The sequence below is a fragment of the Pollicipes pollicipes genome, unplaced genomic scaffold, assembly GCF_011947565.3.
Source record: "Pollicipes pollicipes isolate AB1234 unplaced genomic scaffold, Ppol_2.1 Scaffold_3773;HRSCAF=4423_pilon_pilon_pilon, whole genome shotgun sequence".
Lineage (NCBI taxonomy): Eukaryota > Metazoa > Arthropoda > Thecostraca > Pollicipedomorpha > Pollicipedidae > Pollicipes > Pollicipes pollicipes.
In genome coordinates, this window is record NW_023596370.1 from 146,835 (window position 1) to 164,540 (window position 17,706).

The 17,706-nt window shown below is 60.4% G+C and overlaps 1 protein-coding gene and 1 long non-coding RNA gene across 2 annotated transcripts; one reads left to right on the forward strand and one right to left on the reverse strand.

The window, feature by feature from the left end:
* Nucleotides 1–9,407: 9,407 nt before the first annotated feature.
* Nucleotides 9,408–10,881, forward strand: LOC119092986 (uncharacterized). Its single transcript, XR_005093579.1, has 3 exons — nucleotides 9,408–9,521; nucleotides 10,387–10,463; nucleotides 10,808–10,881. It is a non-coding gene; the product is annotated as an uncharacterized LOC119092986 (long non-coding RNA).
* Nucleotides 10,882–11,322: 441 nt separating this feature from the next.
* Nucleotides 11,323–17,706, reverse strand: LOC119092993 (thymidylate synthase). Its single transcript, XM_037215887.1, has 6 exons — nucleotides 17,631–17,706; nucleotides 16,241–16,388; nucleotides 15,501–15,680; nucleotides 13,529–13,649; nucleotides 12,735–12,960; nucleotides 11,323–12,325 (listed from the first exon to the last, which is right to left on the reverse strand). The coding sequence occupies exons 1-6, from the start codon at nucleotides 17,676–17,678 to the stop codon at nucleotides 12,116–12,118; spliced, it is 933 nt and encodes a 310-aa protein (XP_037071782.1). The 5' UTR covers nucleotides 17,679–17,706; the 3' UTR covers nucleotides 11,323–12,115.

The window sequence follows — 17,706 nt, forward strand, 5'->3', positions numbered from 1 at the left end:
ACCGTTCACAGCATCCCAACAGCATTAAATTCATCCCTATTTACAAAGGCAAAACCAGCGTTTAGACCACCGAACACCTTAAAAACAACTCAGATAATTGGGATACTCCAGCATGTGCAATAAGTGTGCACCAAACAAGCATTCACATCCAAATATGGTGATGCGCTTTACAACCGGAAACAGCTTTCCGAACCACAATTTTCCTGCAGTTTCACTCAACGGGCTTGCAGCCAGTGCACAAGACAGCTGCATACATGCAATCGAAGGTGAAACAGGCGCAGCTGCGGCGAACTACCGAACCCAAACAAAACAAAACAAACTCCCAAGGGTGCGCGGACTGCCTGTCAGGCTCTGGTTGCCGCGCGGTTCGCGGTCGGTCGGCGCGATCTGTTGAAATCGGGTCCCATTCCAAAGTGTTCCTTGATCCCATTCAGTACTGTGACGTTCGGTTTCTGAGGAATTTGTAACATTGATTCATTATTACGCCTATTGCCAGCCAGAGGTTTGTCATGGAGGAAGATCGCGAGTCTCTCGTGCTGCCGGCCCTGCAGCGATGCGTGGGGCGAGCTGGCAGCATGCGATGACCCTGGCCCGGACGACGACTACACTGACTTGCTGACTCGCCTGGCCGACCACCTGCGACCGGTGCTCTCCATACCGCACGAGCCTGACAGCACTTGTCTAGCGCAGCAGCTCGTCTGCCGACTCTGGAACCTGCCGCTGCATCAGCCGCTGGCCGAGCTGACGGCCCGGCTCAGCCGACAGCTGGCCGCCGACGTGCTGCTGCTGCTGACGGTGCCGCTTCCGCTGGACGGCGTTACTCAGGTGCTGCTGACGGCCGCCCGGCAGCGGGTCGCCGCCGGCGAGCTGCCGCGTGCGCTGGTGCTGCTCGAGCTGGCGCAGCGCGACCTGCTGGCGCGCCGCACCGCCGCCGAGAGCCAGCTGGCGACGTTCTCGCGGCGCGCCGACACGCTGCGGCAGCTGGCGGCTCTCGAGCAGGCCCTTCGGCTGTCTGATGGTGCGCGCCGAGGCGCTGTTCCTGGCCGAGGATTGGTCTGGAGCAGACGAGGCCGCCCGAGAGGCGGGTGGAGCGCGCGACGCCAGCGCCGAGCAGCTGCAGTACATGCAGCTGCTGCTCTTCAATTTCGGACTACAGCGGTACAAGGGGCGCGGCTGGACGCAGGCCGTTCACTGGCTCAGCCGGAGCCTGGAAATAGGTTGGAGTCGTTCCAGGGGCCACCGACTTGACATGTTTGTGTGTTGGAACGCTCGTCATATGATGATTAAGTTGGAACCCTGAAGCGTCTTCGATGCGCAGTCGACGTGCATCTCATAAAACAGTGAAATGGCGACGGTGCCAGCCGACCCCGCTCGTTTGATATGTGGCTTTATATTCAACCGCACATGTCTGGTGTCCTCCCCCGTGCAAATCATTATGCTAACGTGACTTACAGTCAATGTGCAGTGTTCGTGGTGTCCACTACGACAGAGACAAAAGGGGACAGTGGAATAACCAACAGGGACATGCAGCCCAAACCCGTCACGATTCATCGATCAAAACGCCAAGCGTCTTGTCCTTCACCCGATGCGACGCTGAGCCGGCCCCAGCGCCTGTGAGACTACCCCCGCCCCCTCCGTGACCGGCTGGCGCTACCCCCCCCCCCCCCTTGTCGCAGGGCAAGGTCTGCTCCGTGCGCAGTGCCCAGCTGACCTGCGGGCCCGCACGCTCGAGCTGCTGGCCCGGTGCCACATGATGCGAGGCGAGGACGGCGACCTGGACCGGGCCAGGCAGCTGCTCCAGCTGGCCTTCTCAGGTCAGACCCGCCAGCCCGATCACATCAGCCGCCCGATAACTGCAAGCTCATCTCTTGATATCTCCGAATCCCTCAAAGACTTGAAGCGACTCGTGGCACTTTCAATCAGCAAATTGGCTTATATCTATACTACATATGCTGGCATGCTTGAGGCTGTCAAACCGCAAAGAAGATTTGGTTCCAATTGCAAATAATTCCAATTACAAGTATTACCACGAATACCTTGCGATTCGCAGCACTGCCCCCAAGATCCTCCAGTGATTTGCCAGCGTCAGTCGAGTACGCTCGGTACACCCGCTGTGTGGTTGGCGAGGGTGCGAGGCCTGACGCTGCGCCTGCCTGATCCTGACGTGCGAGCTGCGCGCGGGGTGCGTGCCGACGACCCGACCCAGCCGCTGCAGCACTGTGTCCAGGACGCAACAGACTGGTGTCAGGAGCAAGCCGACTTCGTCGGGTCAGGCTCGCCGCCCGGCGCCGTGCCGTCCGAACGGGCGGCCCCGCTGCCGGTGCTCTCGCGTGCAGCTTCGCCGCGGTGGATCTGTGCGACCCGCCTACGGCCCACCAAGTGGGGCTTCAGTTGATGCTGGAAGTCCACGGAGAGAAACGCTGTGTCGGCTTTCCTCGCTGGCTCGCGTCACGGACCATGTGAAAAGGGCTTTCGTTAATAAAAGGGGGAAAATTGGCACCACGTAATCATGTGCGATGCAACACCGTGATCCTTCAACTTGCGGCATGCCGCCGGGTAGTGCCGTGTGAGGCCACCACTTAGGGACGCGCCTCTGTCCCCCAGCTGTCGGACCTGCTGGGCCGGCACGGGCGGCCCGAGGAGGCGCTGAGCGTGCTGCGTCGGGCGGCCGAGCACCGCGGCGGCAGCGGCGCCGTCTGCCGGCGCAGTGTCCACCTGCTGCTGCGGCTGGAGCGCCCCGAGGAGGCTCTGCGCTGCCTCGCCCAGTACTGCGCCCAGCCGGAAGGGCTCAGAGGTTAGCCGCTAATGCGCGCGCCGGGCCCACAGGGGAGCGACTGAGGGACGGGACGACCAGAACAGTCAGCTGACTGCGGGGCCCACAGGGGAGCGACTGAGGGACGGGACGACCAGAACAGTCAGCTGACTGCGGGGCCCACAGGGGAGCGATTAAGGGACGGGACGATCAGAGCGGTCAGCCAGCTGCCGGGCCCACAGGGGAGCGACTGAGGGACGGGACGACCAGAACAATCAGCTGACTGCGGGGCCCGCAGGGGAGCGACTAAGGGACGGGATGATCAGAGCGGTCAGCCAACTGCGGGGCCCACAAAGGAGCGACTGAAGGGCAGGAAACGGTCAGAGGTCAGCCGACTTCGATGCTAAAGGAAGAAGGCGCGATGCTAACTGGAGACGGATTTTGATGTGTACCAGTTGGTTGCAGGATGGCTCCCGTGGCATGCCTTTATAAATGTCTGCGTTAAATCCAGCCTTTCATGTTTGCGATACGAGTGGCATTGTAAGTTGTCACATGACGAGGTATTACCCAGTCGTCCAGACATCCGACATTCTACTTGTGCGGATGTACTGACAGTGGTCGGCTATGCGGATGGTGCCGGCGGCCGACCGCCCCAGACGGCGGCCGAATGACGTCAAGCGGGTCGTGCATGGCGGCGACTGACGACGTTTCAAGCGACTGTTGTCTGGCGGCGACCAGCGGTGGTCTAGTGTCTGCAGCCAGTGGTGGTCCAGTGCCTGCAGCCAGTGGTGGTCTAGTGCCTGCGACCAGTGGTGGTCCAGTGGCTGCAGCCAGTGGTGGTGCAGTGACTGCGGCCAGTGGTGGTCCAATGACCGTGGACAGCGGTGATCCAGTGACTGGACAGCGGTGATCCTGTGACGGTGGTCGTTGGTGATCTAGTGATGGTAGCCGGTAGTGGCCCAGTGACGGTAGCCGGTAGTGGCCCAGTGACGGTAGCCGGTAGTGGTCCAGTGACGTTAGCCGGTAGTGGTCCAGTGACGGTAGCCGGTAGTGGCCCAGTGACGGTAGCCGGGAGTGGTCCAGTGACGGTAGCCGGTAGTGGTCCAGTGACGTTAGCCGGTAGTGGTCCAGTGACGGTAGCCGGTAGTGGGCCAGTGACGGTAGCCGGTAGTGGTCCAGCGACGGTAGCCGGTAGTGGTCCAGTGACGGTAGCCGGTAGTGGGCCAGTGACGGTAGCCGGTAGTGGTCCAGTGACGGTAGCCGGTAGTGGTCCAGCGACGGTAGCCGGTAGTGGTCCAGTGGCGGTAGCCTGTGGTGGTCCAGTGACGGTAGCCGGTAGTGGTCCAGTGACGGTAGCCGGTAGTGACCCAGTGACGGTAGCCGGTAGTGGTCCAGTGACGGTAGCCTGTGGTGGTCCAGTGACGGTAGCCGGTAGTGGGCCAGTGACGGTAGCCGGTAGTGGCCCAGTGACGGTGGCCGGTAGTGGTCCAGTGACGTTAGCCTGTGGTGATCCAGTGACGGTAGCCGGTAGTGGGCCAGTGACGGTAGCCGGTCCCATGTCATCTGTTCTGCGCCATGCCCGTCGCCATACTCGCGTGTCTCCATCAGTGAGGGCAGCCGACATTCGCAGACGGCCGGCTGCTTGCGGGTCTGGTGGCGGCGCTGGAGGGCCGCGTCGCGTCACTGTTGCAGGCCGGCCAGTCGGAGCCAGCCGAGCAGCTGCTGCTGCGGATCGCCGACCTGCACGGACTCGGTAACAGCACGACCGCGGGGCGACACCGTTCAGCCTCCCCGTCAGTCAGGCGGCCCGTACTTGTCAAGCCAGCGCTGCTCATGTTTTATCAGGCCTGTCTTCCTGCCGGAGTGGACACGTGTAGCATTCTATTCTGACCCCACGTGACTTCTGGCACTAGGCAGCTCGTGATCCTCGTGTACCATGAGACCTTAAGTCAACTCTTAAGCGGTGTGTCCCGTAACGTCGTGTGGAGGGTGACTGACGTGAACCGCGACGCCGTTCAACTCCAGCCCGTTACGGCTGTCGTCCCGGGAGCCCCTCACCGCTGCTCACCACCGGCGGCCGTCCTCAGAGCCTGACACGGCCGGCCGCCTGCTGCGCAACGTGTCGCGCTGCCTGCGCGACCGCGGCGAGCTGGCGGCGGCCGAGGCGGCGCTGCGGCGGGCGCTGCTGCTGCAGCCCGGCCATCCGGCCGCGCTCTACATGCTGCTGCAGCTGCTGATCGCCACCGGTGCCGCCGAGAGCGCGCTCCAGCTGCTGCCGCTCATCGGTGGGTCGTGCAAGCCGGCTGAGCCACCCGTGGCTTTGCACCGCTCCGTTATTGTTGTCTGCGCCCTCGATTCCCTCGCAGTGCTACCGCGGGCATCGGTCCATCGCACGACCTTGCATCCCAGCGGTGCAAGGTCGCGCCCCTTGTCCCACCCGGTGGAAAGTGCTAGACCAGCTCATGATACGGGAGAGGCGGACAGACATGTGTCGACCACTCCCCTGGCTGACGTTGTTGGATAGTGTCTCTCGCACCGAAGTCCAGACTGACCTGTGGCTGACACTGTCAGCACAGATCAGTGCTGTGAGGATGCTGCTGACCGTTTCGTAACTGTCAAGTTACGAAACGGTCAGCTGATGTGACAGTTACGAAAGCTGACCGTTTCGTAACTGTCACGCTGTCAGTGCTGACATTGTCATGGGAGTGGTCGCCACAGGTCTGCCCGCCTCTTCCGTAGCGTGCGTTGGTCCAGCACTATCCGCCGGGGCAGCGTGGATAGCACTGGGCCAATAACGCCCAGCCCCTGTCCCGACGGTGTCCCGACCGCGCCTGGCACGGCAGTGGAGTCAGACTGACCCGTGCCCGCCCCCGCCCCGGCAGACGCGGCGCCGGACCGGGCGGCCGTGGCGCGGCTCTGGCGCAGCCTGTGTGGATTCGCGCTCAGCCGCCAGGCGGCAGCACTGTACGAGCGCCTGCTGGAGACCGTGCTGCGTCACCTGGACCAGCCGGCCGATGGCGTCCAGCTGGCCCAGTGTCTGGTCAGGTGGGACGCGCCGCCCCGCCCCACCCACCGAGAGCAGTGTCGGGTCTATACGTGTCTCGGCAGGACGCGGCATTTGAGCTTGAGTTCCGTGGTGTGTAGCACTGCGGTCGCATTCTGCTTTTGGGACCAAGCTTGACATGGCTAGTACCATAAGGGGTTGTCTTGGGGCTAGCGTTTCAAGATGCTGCATCCTGCAAGAGTCGGCCTACGTGGAAAGTCCCCGATACCAATACTTAGGTCATGTTAGCTGCCTTTATACGGTGCCACCAGCTTCTTCTAGCAGAGACAAACGTTGGAAACCAAGCGTCACCGTACAATTTGCAGTGACGCTTAAAAAATGCATTCATGATTGCTGAGAGCTTGACAAGAACGTAGGCTGATAATGATATCAACACATTAGCCGAAACATCAGTGCCAGCATGAGTCAACTGTCTGGGACCCACTCCTCCTCGCCATCACCACCGGACACGACCGTGCAGGCGCTTGACCTTGCCCCCTCGCTCCGGCCAGGTCACGGATCGAGTCGCTGGAGAGCGAGCAGCGGGAAGACGTGCCAGCGCTTGACCTTGCCCCCTCGCTCCGGCCAGGTCACGGATCGAGTCGCTGGAGAGCGAGCAGCGGGAAGACGTGCCAGCGGTTGACCTTGCCCCCCTCGCTTCGGGCAGGTCACGGTTCGAGTCGCTGCAGAGCGAGCAGCAGGGGGACGTGCCAGCGCTTGACCTTGCGTCCTCGCTCCGGCCAGGTCGCGGATCGAGCCGCTGGAGGGCGAGCAGCAGGGGGACGTGCCAGCGCTTGACCTTGCCCCCCTCGCTCCGGCCAGGTCACGGATCGAGCCGCTGGAGGGCGAGCGGCAGGGGGACGTGCCAGCGCTTGACCTTGCCCCCCTCGCTCCGGCCAGGTCACGGATCGAGTCGCTGGAGGGCGAGCAGCAGGGGGACGTGCCGCCGGTCGGACCGCTGATCGCTGCTCTAGAGACGGCCCTCGTCTTCGTGCAGCGCCGCCAGGTCTGTGGGGTCGGCCACATGCACAAGGTTCGGCCACGTGCTGGCTCGTCGTCACCCCCGGCGTGCGCTGGCGGCGGGTGGAAGTCGGGCCGCTGTGGCACGTCACGTATGTTTGGTTTTCCGCGGTGAGTGGCGAACGCGACCCCGTGAGCCGTCCGTCCGTGTGTGAGGCAGTCCGGTCATACGCTGCCGCATGAGCCCGGCGCCAGTGTTCACCCGGCTGTCCGGTGCGGCAGGCGGCCGAGTCGGGCGCCGATGGCGGCGCGGCTGGCTGGTTCTCGGACGTGGCCTGGAACGTGGCCGTGCACAGCGAGCTGGAGCCGGCCGAGCGCGGCCGCCTCTTCACCCTCAGCCGCCTGTTTCTGACGGACACTGCCCAGGTAACACCCGTCAAACGATGCTAGTCATGTCTGGCGTCACGTGTGCGAGAGATCATAGCGCAGAAGTTGCCGCCGAAGCTGCCGAGCGCCATCGTCAGCATGCTACATCTCCTTGTTTGCGGTCTCGCCGTGCCGTATGGTGCCTCGGACATTTCATTTCGCTTTCTACACTGAAGGACGCCCGGGCCGTAACTTTCGGCCTTGCAGGACCAGCATGTAACCCTGTTCTCGGGACCGACAGGACCACCACGCCCTGGCTGCCTGCTCCGCAGAATCCCCTGATCCTCTGAGCCCACACCCTATACGATCCTTCGACTCTCTGCCAAGCTGTGCCTTGCCGGCTGCCCGATCTTCTCCTTTGCTCTGTGAGATGACTGTACCTCGAGCCTGCCTGTATTCCGCAGGACCCGTCCGACCTCTCCCTGTGCCGCACGGCGTCCGTAATGGCTGCCGCCGCTGCCCTGGAGGCGGCTCGACAGCCCGGCCTGCTGCAGCGCGAGAAACACGCGCACCTACGGTACCGGCCGCACCGACAGCTCAGCTCAGCCCAGCTCAGCTACAACTCAGCTCCGACAGCTCCGCTCTCCTCGTTACTCAGCTGACGAGCTCGTGCTAACGGCGTCGTTGTGTCGCCTGATGAAAGATCGCATCGAACCGTAAAACAGTGCATTAATTTACGGAATGATGCAGCCAAGGTCGGCTAAACCGCATTCCAGGCGCCTGCGGTGAAACTTATCTGTCCCACGGAAGCACGCCGAGGGGGCCAAGCACAGGGCCCGGTGGCTAACTTTGTAGGTCTGCACCCAGGTGGGCCACATGCCCCGTTTACAGCCCAGTGGTCGCCCAGCTGAGGCTGACCGTTGGTGACCGTCACCGCCGCAGGGAGGCGCTCGACTGCGTGGCCGCGTGTGAGCGTCTGACTGCCCGACTGGGCGGCGGCGGCGCCGGCTGGCCGCACGGCACCGCCCTGCTCCTGTACCAGGTCGAGGCCAAGGTAACGAGGCCGGGCGCGTGTGGCGTGATGTTGGGCAGGCTCGCCGTCGCCGCCGACGCAAGAGCAGCTGCCCACAGCTGGAGATGCTGGGTACCAGCCGCGGCGCCGCTCAGCTCTGGCTCAGGCTACTTCCCCTGCAGCAATGTGTGCTGCACTTCTGCTGTTCCCAGCACGCTTCGTAAAGGGCTGTCGTGCGGTTGACTTTGTATGATTTGATTTGTACGCATTTGATGCTCTAACATCATAATGCGTTAACCGCTTGCTTCACCTGTAAAGCCTAGTACTGCTGCTGTGCTGACTATACGGGAGCCTGCACTAACCGCGGCTAGTCACGCCCCGCCGTCCTCACCGCGCGGGGCTGTGTTGAGGCTGTCTCCGCCCTGTGCGAGTCCGCCCCGCCGTCCTCACCGCGCGGGGCCGTGCTGAGGCTGTCTCCGCCCTGTGCGAGTCCGCCCCGCCGTCCTCACGGCGCGGGGTCGTGCTGAGACTGTCTCCGCCCTGTGCGAGTCCGCCCCGCCGTCCTCACCGCGCGGGGTCGTGTTGAGGCTGTCTCCGCCCTGTGCGAGTCCGCCCCGCCGTCCTCACCGCGCGGGGCCGTGTTGAGGCTGTCTCCGCCCTGTGCGAGTCCGCCCCGCCGTCCTCACCGCGCGCGGCCGTGCTGTGGCTATTCCCAACCGGAGCGAGTGCACCCTGTAGCCGTGCCGACGTCAGCGGCCCCGCCGTGCAGCCGCTGACGTCCTGACACACGCGTCAGGCGGGCCTGGACGGCGCCGGGCTGGCCGAGCTGCTGACCTCGGCAGCGGCCCGACCGGACGTGGACGCCGGCGCGCTGGAGGCGATGGCCAGCCTGGTGCCGCGTCGGCCGGCACTGGCCGTGAGGGCGCTGCGGGCCGCCGCTGACCGGCTGCGGCGCGCCCCGACGGCCGACTATGACAGGCTGGCGGCGCTGCAGATCAGGCGAGTGCACTCACACCACGGCATCCCTCCTCACCACCAGTTCCTCTTTCTCACCATGGCGGATCTTAGCGGTCCTCAGCGGTGATTCGTCCTACGCTAGCTCCAGATTGGATTGTTTTAGTTTCAATGTCTTCAGAAAGTGCACCTGTATCGGCCGCACATGGGGCATTTACCGGCACAGATTACTTCCACGCACCGGCCCACGTTGACACCGCCTGCGCCGATCGTGTCTGTACTGAGCCTGAGAGGGGATTTGAACCGGTAGGTACATCAGCTTGACACTGGACCAGCTGGGCGCGCCGGGACTGACTGCTGACGAGGCGCTGAGGGCTGTGCTGGAGGTGCGAGACGTCATCCGGGCGGCCGACGGACGCTACCCCAACATGGCGGTCAGTGAGGGACGCTACCCCAACATGGCGGTCAGTGAGGGACGCTGCCCCAACATGGCGGTCAGTGAGGGACGCTGCCCCAACATGGCGGTCAGTGGGGGACGCCGCCCCAGCATGGTCAGTGTGGGACGCTGCCCCAACATGGCGGTCAGTGAGGGACGCTGCCCCAACATGGCGGTCAGTGAGGGATGCTGCCCCAACATGGCGGTCAGTGAGGGATGCTGCCCCAACATGGCGGTCAGTGAGGGACGCCGCCCCAACATGGTCAGTGTGGGACGCTACCCCAACATGGCGGTCAGTGAAGGACGCTGCCCCAATATGGCGGTCAGTGAGGGATGCTGTCCCAACATGGCGGTCAGTGAGGGACGCTGCCCCAACATGGCGGTCAGTGAGGGACGCCGCTCCTACATGGTCAGTGTGGGACACTGCCCCAACATGGCGGTCAGTGAAGGACGCTGCCCCAACATGGCGGTCAGCATGGGACGCTTTCCCAACATGGCGGTCAGTAAGGGACGCTTTCCCAAAATGGCGGTCAGTAAGGGACACTACCCCAACATGACGTTCAGTGAGGGACGCTACCCCAACATGGCGGCCAGTCGCTTATGTTACGCCGATCTGACGGTCAGCTGCTGGTGCTGGTTCGACATGGCGGGCAGTGATGTGTTCAATGGATGTCCGTACAGTTTGTGATGGTTCGCTGGTGGTAGTCTCCACGACACGTCAATGAACCGGATACGCGTTTCGGTGGCGCCAGCTGTCGTTCGGCCTGGGCCGTTTCTCGACAGCCGTGTTGGAGTGTAGCCAGCGGAGAGTCGCGCTGCATCGGCAGTAACGTGACGCCGTCCTCCTCCGCGCCGCCCGCCAGACTCTGCTGGTGATGACGCGCACCTGGAACCAGGCGGTCCAGCTGCACGTGCAGGGCGAGCCCCAGCAGGCCAACAGGTGGGGCGCAGGCGCGACTTCCCCACTCCGGCATCTTTGCACACGGAGATGCGCCGCGGCTTGTGCAACAGCTTTAACGTCATGTCATTTCAAACGGACTGATTAAAACTGCTCCTGAAAGTGCTTCGGAAACCTTTTTGTCAAAGCGGCTGGGGTCCAGCAGTTCTCGTGCCCGACGCGTTTTTTTTTTTGCCGATGTTTTTAAGTGCACGACATGCATTATGACGCGCAGTCCTATCGGGGTGAAATATTGGGTAGCGTCGGTAAGCACACGCTGGGCCATGTGTCTATGCGGGCAGCTGCGCCGTACCAGTCAGGGTGACCTGACCCCGTGCGGACGGCAGGTGGGCGGCGGCCGCGCGCAGCATGACCTCACTGCTGGCCACCCAGACCGAGTGGTACCGCCGGCACATGCAGCTGCTGCCGTCGGCCGCCGCCCAGCCCGGCCCCCGCGGCGCCGCAGGGCACAGAGTCGCCGCCGTCGACAGCGCTGCCACCTAGGACTGGTGCTGCGGCTCAGCCAGATGGGGAGACTGGCGACGGACCCCAACCGGACCGGACCGCGAGGATCGGTTACGTCTCAGAGGTCCGGACCGCAGCGGCTCCCGGCCGGCATGCGCACCATCTATGTTGCTCGCGATTTCTGTTCACTGTTGTTCAAAGTGCAGTCCGTGTTCCGCGGTTACCATTCAGTTCAATGGGCTCCGATGATGACATCCCGCGCCATGTGCGCTAGCGGCGCGCGGCAGCCACGATGATAAGGCCAAACGGGGACCCGACAATACAGCAGAAATAGTGTCACGAGTCCTTAGTGTCGGTCACGGCCATGTCAATGACCAGCGAGTCTTCACAGAGACTGTGCAGCGTGGAAATGTATTCATCACGAACAACACCAAAAACAATGCGGCCGCCGGTCCGGCACGAGACGTTACGCACACTGGGGATGACTGGCCGCGCAAACGCTCGCGGTTTGGAGAGATGTTGTTCGACAATAAGGTACAGCGGGGCTGATACGTGTCCTCGAAGAAAGGAATAAAAAGTACAAAAAGTTGCCTGGTAAAAAGCATCCCCTATTTATATCACAACGTAGTGTAGGTTGAGAATACTTCGGAGCTTCTCCCACCGGGTTCCGGGTCGTAAAAAATGGTCAGGAGGGCAGCTCAAGTACTTCAAAACGAAAATTTGAAGCCTGTCGCAACCTTGGGCTAGGCCTAAAACTTAACCTTAAAAATCCTGAGAGCAGAGCCCGAGCACACAAAGGAGGCGCATGCCCCGTATTTTGGCACGTGAGCTGAAAGTTCGCGCATAATTGAAACTACGCACAAGCGTTCGTCGACGCACCGTCCCTAGCTCTCAATATCAGTTCACAGCCATCTATGAGGCTGAGAACCCGCGGTCACCTACCCCGCCATCACCCCACCGCGATCTGCAGCATCTGGTGCGTGTCTGCTGAGAACTCGCGGTCACCTACCCCGCCATCACCCCATCGCCATCTCCAGCAGCTGGTGCGTGTCTGTAATCCACCACTTCCACCCTTTAACCTGAACTCCCGCCATCCACCAGACCTAAATCTACCTGACCGCCACCTCCGTTTCGATCTTAGGGCCTTCAGACAATCACCTCCAAGCACAGACCGGCGTAGCTTTGTGCACTCAGACGGCCATCTTCATGTAGAGCTTCTTGTGCGGATCATACCCCTCCAGCTGAAGGTCGTCCATGGTGAACTGCTGGATGTCGTCGACAGCGCGAGCGAAACGCAGCCGCGGGAAGGGGCGAGGCTCGCGCGCCAGCTGCTCTTTCAGCGGCTCCACGTGGTTCAGGTACACGTGCGTGTCACCCATGGAGTGCACGAACTCGCCCGGCTGCCGACAGTGCCGCCCGATCACATCACTCGCAACGTTTCGCGACAGCTTCAGAGCGAGGCGTGGAACAGTCAAGGTGACGAAAAATTATGAATACCATAGTACAACGACGCTTGATGAATACTTGTCGTCTATAAGTACTGCCAAGTATAAAAGCAACGGAAACCAGGGAAACCCGATACCGCCCTGGCATGTGCTTTTCACCCACGATTAGCCGACGTAGCGAAGGTACCAGTCAACAAAACTGTAGGGACAGACCATTTAGCAGCTACCTCCGCGTAGTTCTGCAACAGGGTATTACTGGGCGTCCAGATCGAGTCACTCCAGCTGTGGGCACCACCCATGCAGGTACGTTAGATGATACAGCACCCGCCTCAAGCTGGGCGTCACGTGACCCCCCGGTGCGCACCTTCAAGCCGGTCACGTGGGCGATCATGCAGGTGAGCAGAGCGTAGCTGGCGATGTTGAAGGGCACGCCGAGACCCATGTCGGCCGCGCGCTGGTACAGCAGGCAGCTGAGCTCGCCGTTGGCCACGTAGAACTGGGCCAGGCAATGGCACGGCGGCAGCGCCATCAGCGGCAGGTCAGCCGCGTTCCACGAGCTCATCACTATGCGGCGGCTGTTCGGGTTCGTCCTGTGCGGATCGGCGGCCCGGGCGGGTCAGGGTGGGGTCGTGCGGGGTCACGGTGGCGCGTGAGGGGTCGCGACGGCACGTGGAGGGTCACGGCGGCATACGAGCGGTTACGGCGGCACGTGAAGGGTCACGACAGCACGCCAGGGGTCTCTGACACGCGAGGCGTCAAAATGGTACATATGGGCAAGGCAAACAGTTACGAAACGTGACCGCGAGCACAAGATGAGATAACCAAAGTACGAGCAGGAGACGCAGAGAAGGCGGTGCAGACACCACGTACGGTGTTGTGCCGAGTAGCAGATCGACCACGCTCTGATCACGTCGAGGTTATCTGAAATTCTTAACGCGGCATGCCTTCAACACTTGCACACATGAGACGTTAAAAAAGTTCAAACAACGGAAGCTTTGAAGAAAACTGCTGAAGTGGTAAATGCAGGGCGAGACTAGGCAACATGGCGACGCAGTGCATACCGTTCGGTGGCGCGCTATACAACCACGCCGCCAGCGCCTGCGCGGTCCCCTCCCCGGCGACAGCGGGAGGGGGAGGGGGCGGACCGGGGCTGTCCACCTGATGTCGTGGATGACGCTGGCCAGCTGGTCGACGCCCTGGCCGGTGTAGTCGGCGTCGGGGCCGCGGTACTTGGCGCCGAAGTGTCGCCACTGGAACCCGTACACGGGCCCCAGGTCCCCTGGCCACCGCCGCCACTCGTCAGATCTCCGACCGGACAAACCGGACCAGGCCTCGACCGGACCGGACCAACCACCTCCAGTCACAGAAGCGGGCTTCACCTCCAGTGCAGGCCAGTCACAAGGTCGGAACGGACCACAGCAGGGACGGATCATCAGCCTGCATGCCACAACGCCTCGGCCTGTGACGCACGCCTATAGGCCTCACGTGGGGGCCAGCACACACATGGCTGTATCTGGTCTCAAAGCTCGTAGCTCGCGTAGCATAACCTGCATGTCCATTCAAACGATGTAAATGTATGCAAAACCGATGGGAATGTTAGTAAAATCGTACGAAAACATGCGACATGGAAAAAACCTCACCTGCTATGTTCCAGTTAGACCTGTCCGAAATAAACGCAGCTGATACTGTGGCATTGCATGATTTCATGCATGCCCCTGTATATATCTAAGACAAAAATGTAGGCACGGCCAATCTACAGAGGAGAAAGAAACTAGGACCCTCGGACACCGCAGAGATCATCCTGCAGCCATCGGCTGGCGAAGCCAATTTCGGAGCCAAGCATCTCCGAGGAATCTGACAGCGTGCCATCTGGCGAAGGCAAGCACATCTACGCGTGGTCATATGAGCGAACGGCAGGCTATTTGGGCTTAGGGGGTGAGTCGACGGCAACGGTCTTCTACGCCCAACTGCGGCTATATGTGCATCTGTGCAACCATGTCCCATCATGTAAAGCATGCAGCTGTAAAACACTGCTGTCGGTTTTGAGAATCGCGTATCAAGAGGACAAGTTGATTGGTAAGAAGGCGTGGGAACAAAGGAATGAATACAACAGGCGCGTGCTACGCCCGGTTGCAGCGCATCTCGCGCGGGGCGGCAAACCATAACGAGCGGTTCATGCGCGGTTTACGTAAACTTAGTACGACGGGGTACTTTCAGCCAGGGTCGTGCGACATCAAAACATGTTGTGACGGTGAGTAAATGACCTCTAAGTTAATATCGTAAAGACATGTAAGAGCAGCTCCCGCGTCAGCACTGGCGCGCCCACCTATGAGTGAGCGCGGAAACTACGCCGCACAAGGCCACGACCAAAGAGACGATATCGTTCGCTGGCCAAGTGTGGACACTGCACGAGAACATGAGCGACGAGCAGCGCGTGGTCACAGCGCGGGAATGACGATACTTGCCCCGTCGAGAGGAGCAAACCATGTCTCGACGTGTGACCTATGCGAGGCGGCAGAGGCTAACCTCCCCTCTACTGTCGCGATGAAAACTGAGACTGAGATTCACCTAGGTTTGGCTTCGCGCGTTTCCCTGGCCATCGGTGCTCGTGCGATCCCGAGCCTTTCGCCAGTCTGTCCTTATGTGAGCTGGCAGCGCCTGCCTGAATTCAGAAAACGGCGCTCAGGAAGAGCAAGGGCGAGTTTCGAGTAGCTCTCCGCCGGGACCAACGCCTTCCAGATTGCAACAGATTAGCGGTAAAATCGAACAGAAGGGGGACAATGCAAAACATTTAGTCCGGCTGGCACACACCCCAGCGCACTCTGTGCCTACTTGTTGGGAAAATGACGCAAAAAATGCAGCGACAGGTAAGACGTACACAAACTGTGCGAGTTTTAGGGTGTACCGTGCGCTGAGCTTTCGCGTCGGAATAACAGAGGCAGTTTGCTCACCTCAACCAGGAGACAAGAGATGGGACTGATTCTAGCGGCCATCCGCTCACGCAGACCGTTCCCCGGGGCACCCATCACCTCTACCTCCACATGCAGCATCCCCTGCCCGGCCGGGTGCCCCCGCATGCTTTCTTTCTGCCCCGGCCCTGCCACCGGGCGGTGCGGCGGCGCGGCCTTACCCTCCCGGCGGTCGGTGAAGCCCAGATGATCGAGGAACTCTCTGCTGCCGTTGCCGTCCCAGATGTGCACGCCGCGCTGCTGCAGCTCGGCGGCGTCCGTGCTGCCGCGGATGAACCACAGCAGCTCCTCAGCCACGCCGCGCCAGAACACGCGCTTCGTGGTCAGCAGTGGGAAACGACCTGCACGCAAGAGGAATGACCGCCATCAGGAGGGAACAGCCTGGACGCAAGAGAAACAACCGGCATCACAGGGGAACGGCCTGAACGCACGAGAAACGACCGGCATCACAGGGGAACGGCCTGAACGCACGAGAAACGACCGGCATCACAGGGGAACGGCCTGAACGCACGAGAAACAACCGGCATCACAGGGGAACAGCCTGAACGCACGAGAAACGACCGGCATCACAGGGAAACGGTCTGGCCGAATGGCAAACGGCCTGCACGTAAGGGAGACGGCCTGCACGCACGGGAGACCGTCTGCACGCACGAGAGACGGTCTGCACGCACTAGACGGCCTGCATGCACTGGAGACGGCCTGCACGCACTAGAGACGGCCTGCACGCACAGGGTGTCTGTCGGCGTCATCAACATCTTTGTGGCTCTGTACATGGCACACACACACACACGAGCTGGTTAGCACGTAAGGTGACGAGCAAGCTTCCACTTTCCTCTTAATGATTAATGAAGTTAAGGGCACCACCAACCACCCTGAACATGTGCCATGCATTTCCACATACCATCTCTAAGGGAGAATCTCATCTGGGTGCCAAACACAGAGAGAGTGCCGGTTCCCGTGCGGTCATCGCGCTGAACGCCGGTTTCGATGATGCGACGGATCAGGTCCAGGTACTGTTGTTCCTCATGGGGCTCGTTGGATTTGTCGGCCTGGCAGTGGCACGACAGTCAGGTGCTGCTGGTGCATATGGTTGTGCCCAAGGGCACGGTTCTAAATTGACAACGTGCTGGGGTGGTGCTGCCAGCGGCCAAAGACAGATGCCCCTATTAATTTGGCAAAGGAAACAACCACATCTTTGTCGCCCCTGTCCCCCCTCCCCCAAGCTCGAAATATCAGGAGCCTGTCACGTTGAGACAAGGCGCCATATAACCTAGAAGGTATTCCTTCAAATAAAAAAGCAGCCCCTTAAGGCACACAAGACCTAATATCTGCCCTTAAGATGGCCTTTGATGGCCAGCATTATGCTCTCATAGTTGACAGGAGGTCTAGATGATTCCAAGGGGCCCCAATCAGATGCATAGGGCATCTGATTGAAAACAATGAAGTAATGTCAGCCAGCCAAGAGGCCACAATAAGAAGAACCAGAGGTCCACCATGCTAAGAGGTATTATTCAATTAAGTTTATATCTTCAAGAGGTCCTTTTCAAAGTGGATGAAATCTGATGCATAGAGCTCAGATGGGGTATCCCCAGAGCTGATCAGCAGGCACCCAATCTCAGCTCCCTTGGAAAAAGGAGCCACCCCCTGGCAATGTGACACAAGCTGGATGTCTGTGCTGCAGCAACATGAATGCTTCAAGCATTAGGACTCAGGAGGGCATGAGCCAGCATGGGTCTTCACAAGCTTACTGGCAGCTGGGATAGCACTAAGTAACATGCATATAGACATGTGCATGGATTTAAAGGGTAGATGATTGATGTGCAGGGCCTTTCACATTGACTCCAGATCCAGACCCCTTGGGTGATTAAAAGAGGGGGGAAGAGGCAGGGCAGCTGCCACCATCACGAAGTCCTATGGTAATGATCATCTTTGAAGGAGATGAAGATAAACACTGCTTATAGATATCAAAAGCAAATACTAGCTTTATTTGGAAAGCCATCCTCATGAACTACATGAAATGTTGGAAAAACACAAAATGATTGATTATGATATAATTACAACCACTTGCTTCACAAAGCTTGCCCACATATAAGAATAGTAATGAATTAATCAACAACATTGTATTCATAAAAAGCATATTCCCTAAGCCTGATACTGAAAACTCTTAACAGTTCTGTTAAAGATGAATGAAAAGGTATGTTCCTTGAAGGGAAGTGCTCACCTGAATGTGAAGGGAAGTGCTCACCAGTGCTGTGAATGAAAAGGTATGTTCCTTGAAGGGAAGTGCTCACCTTTACAACAGGTGAGCTGCCTGCTACGGTATCACCCTGCTCAGCCATGGCTTGCAGTTCTTCAGGTATATATGTA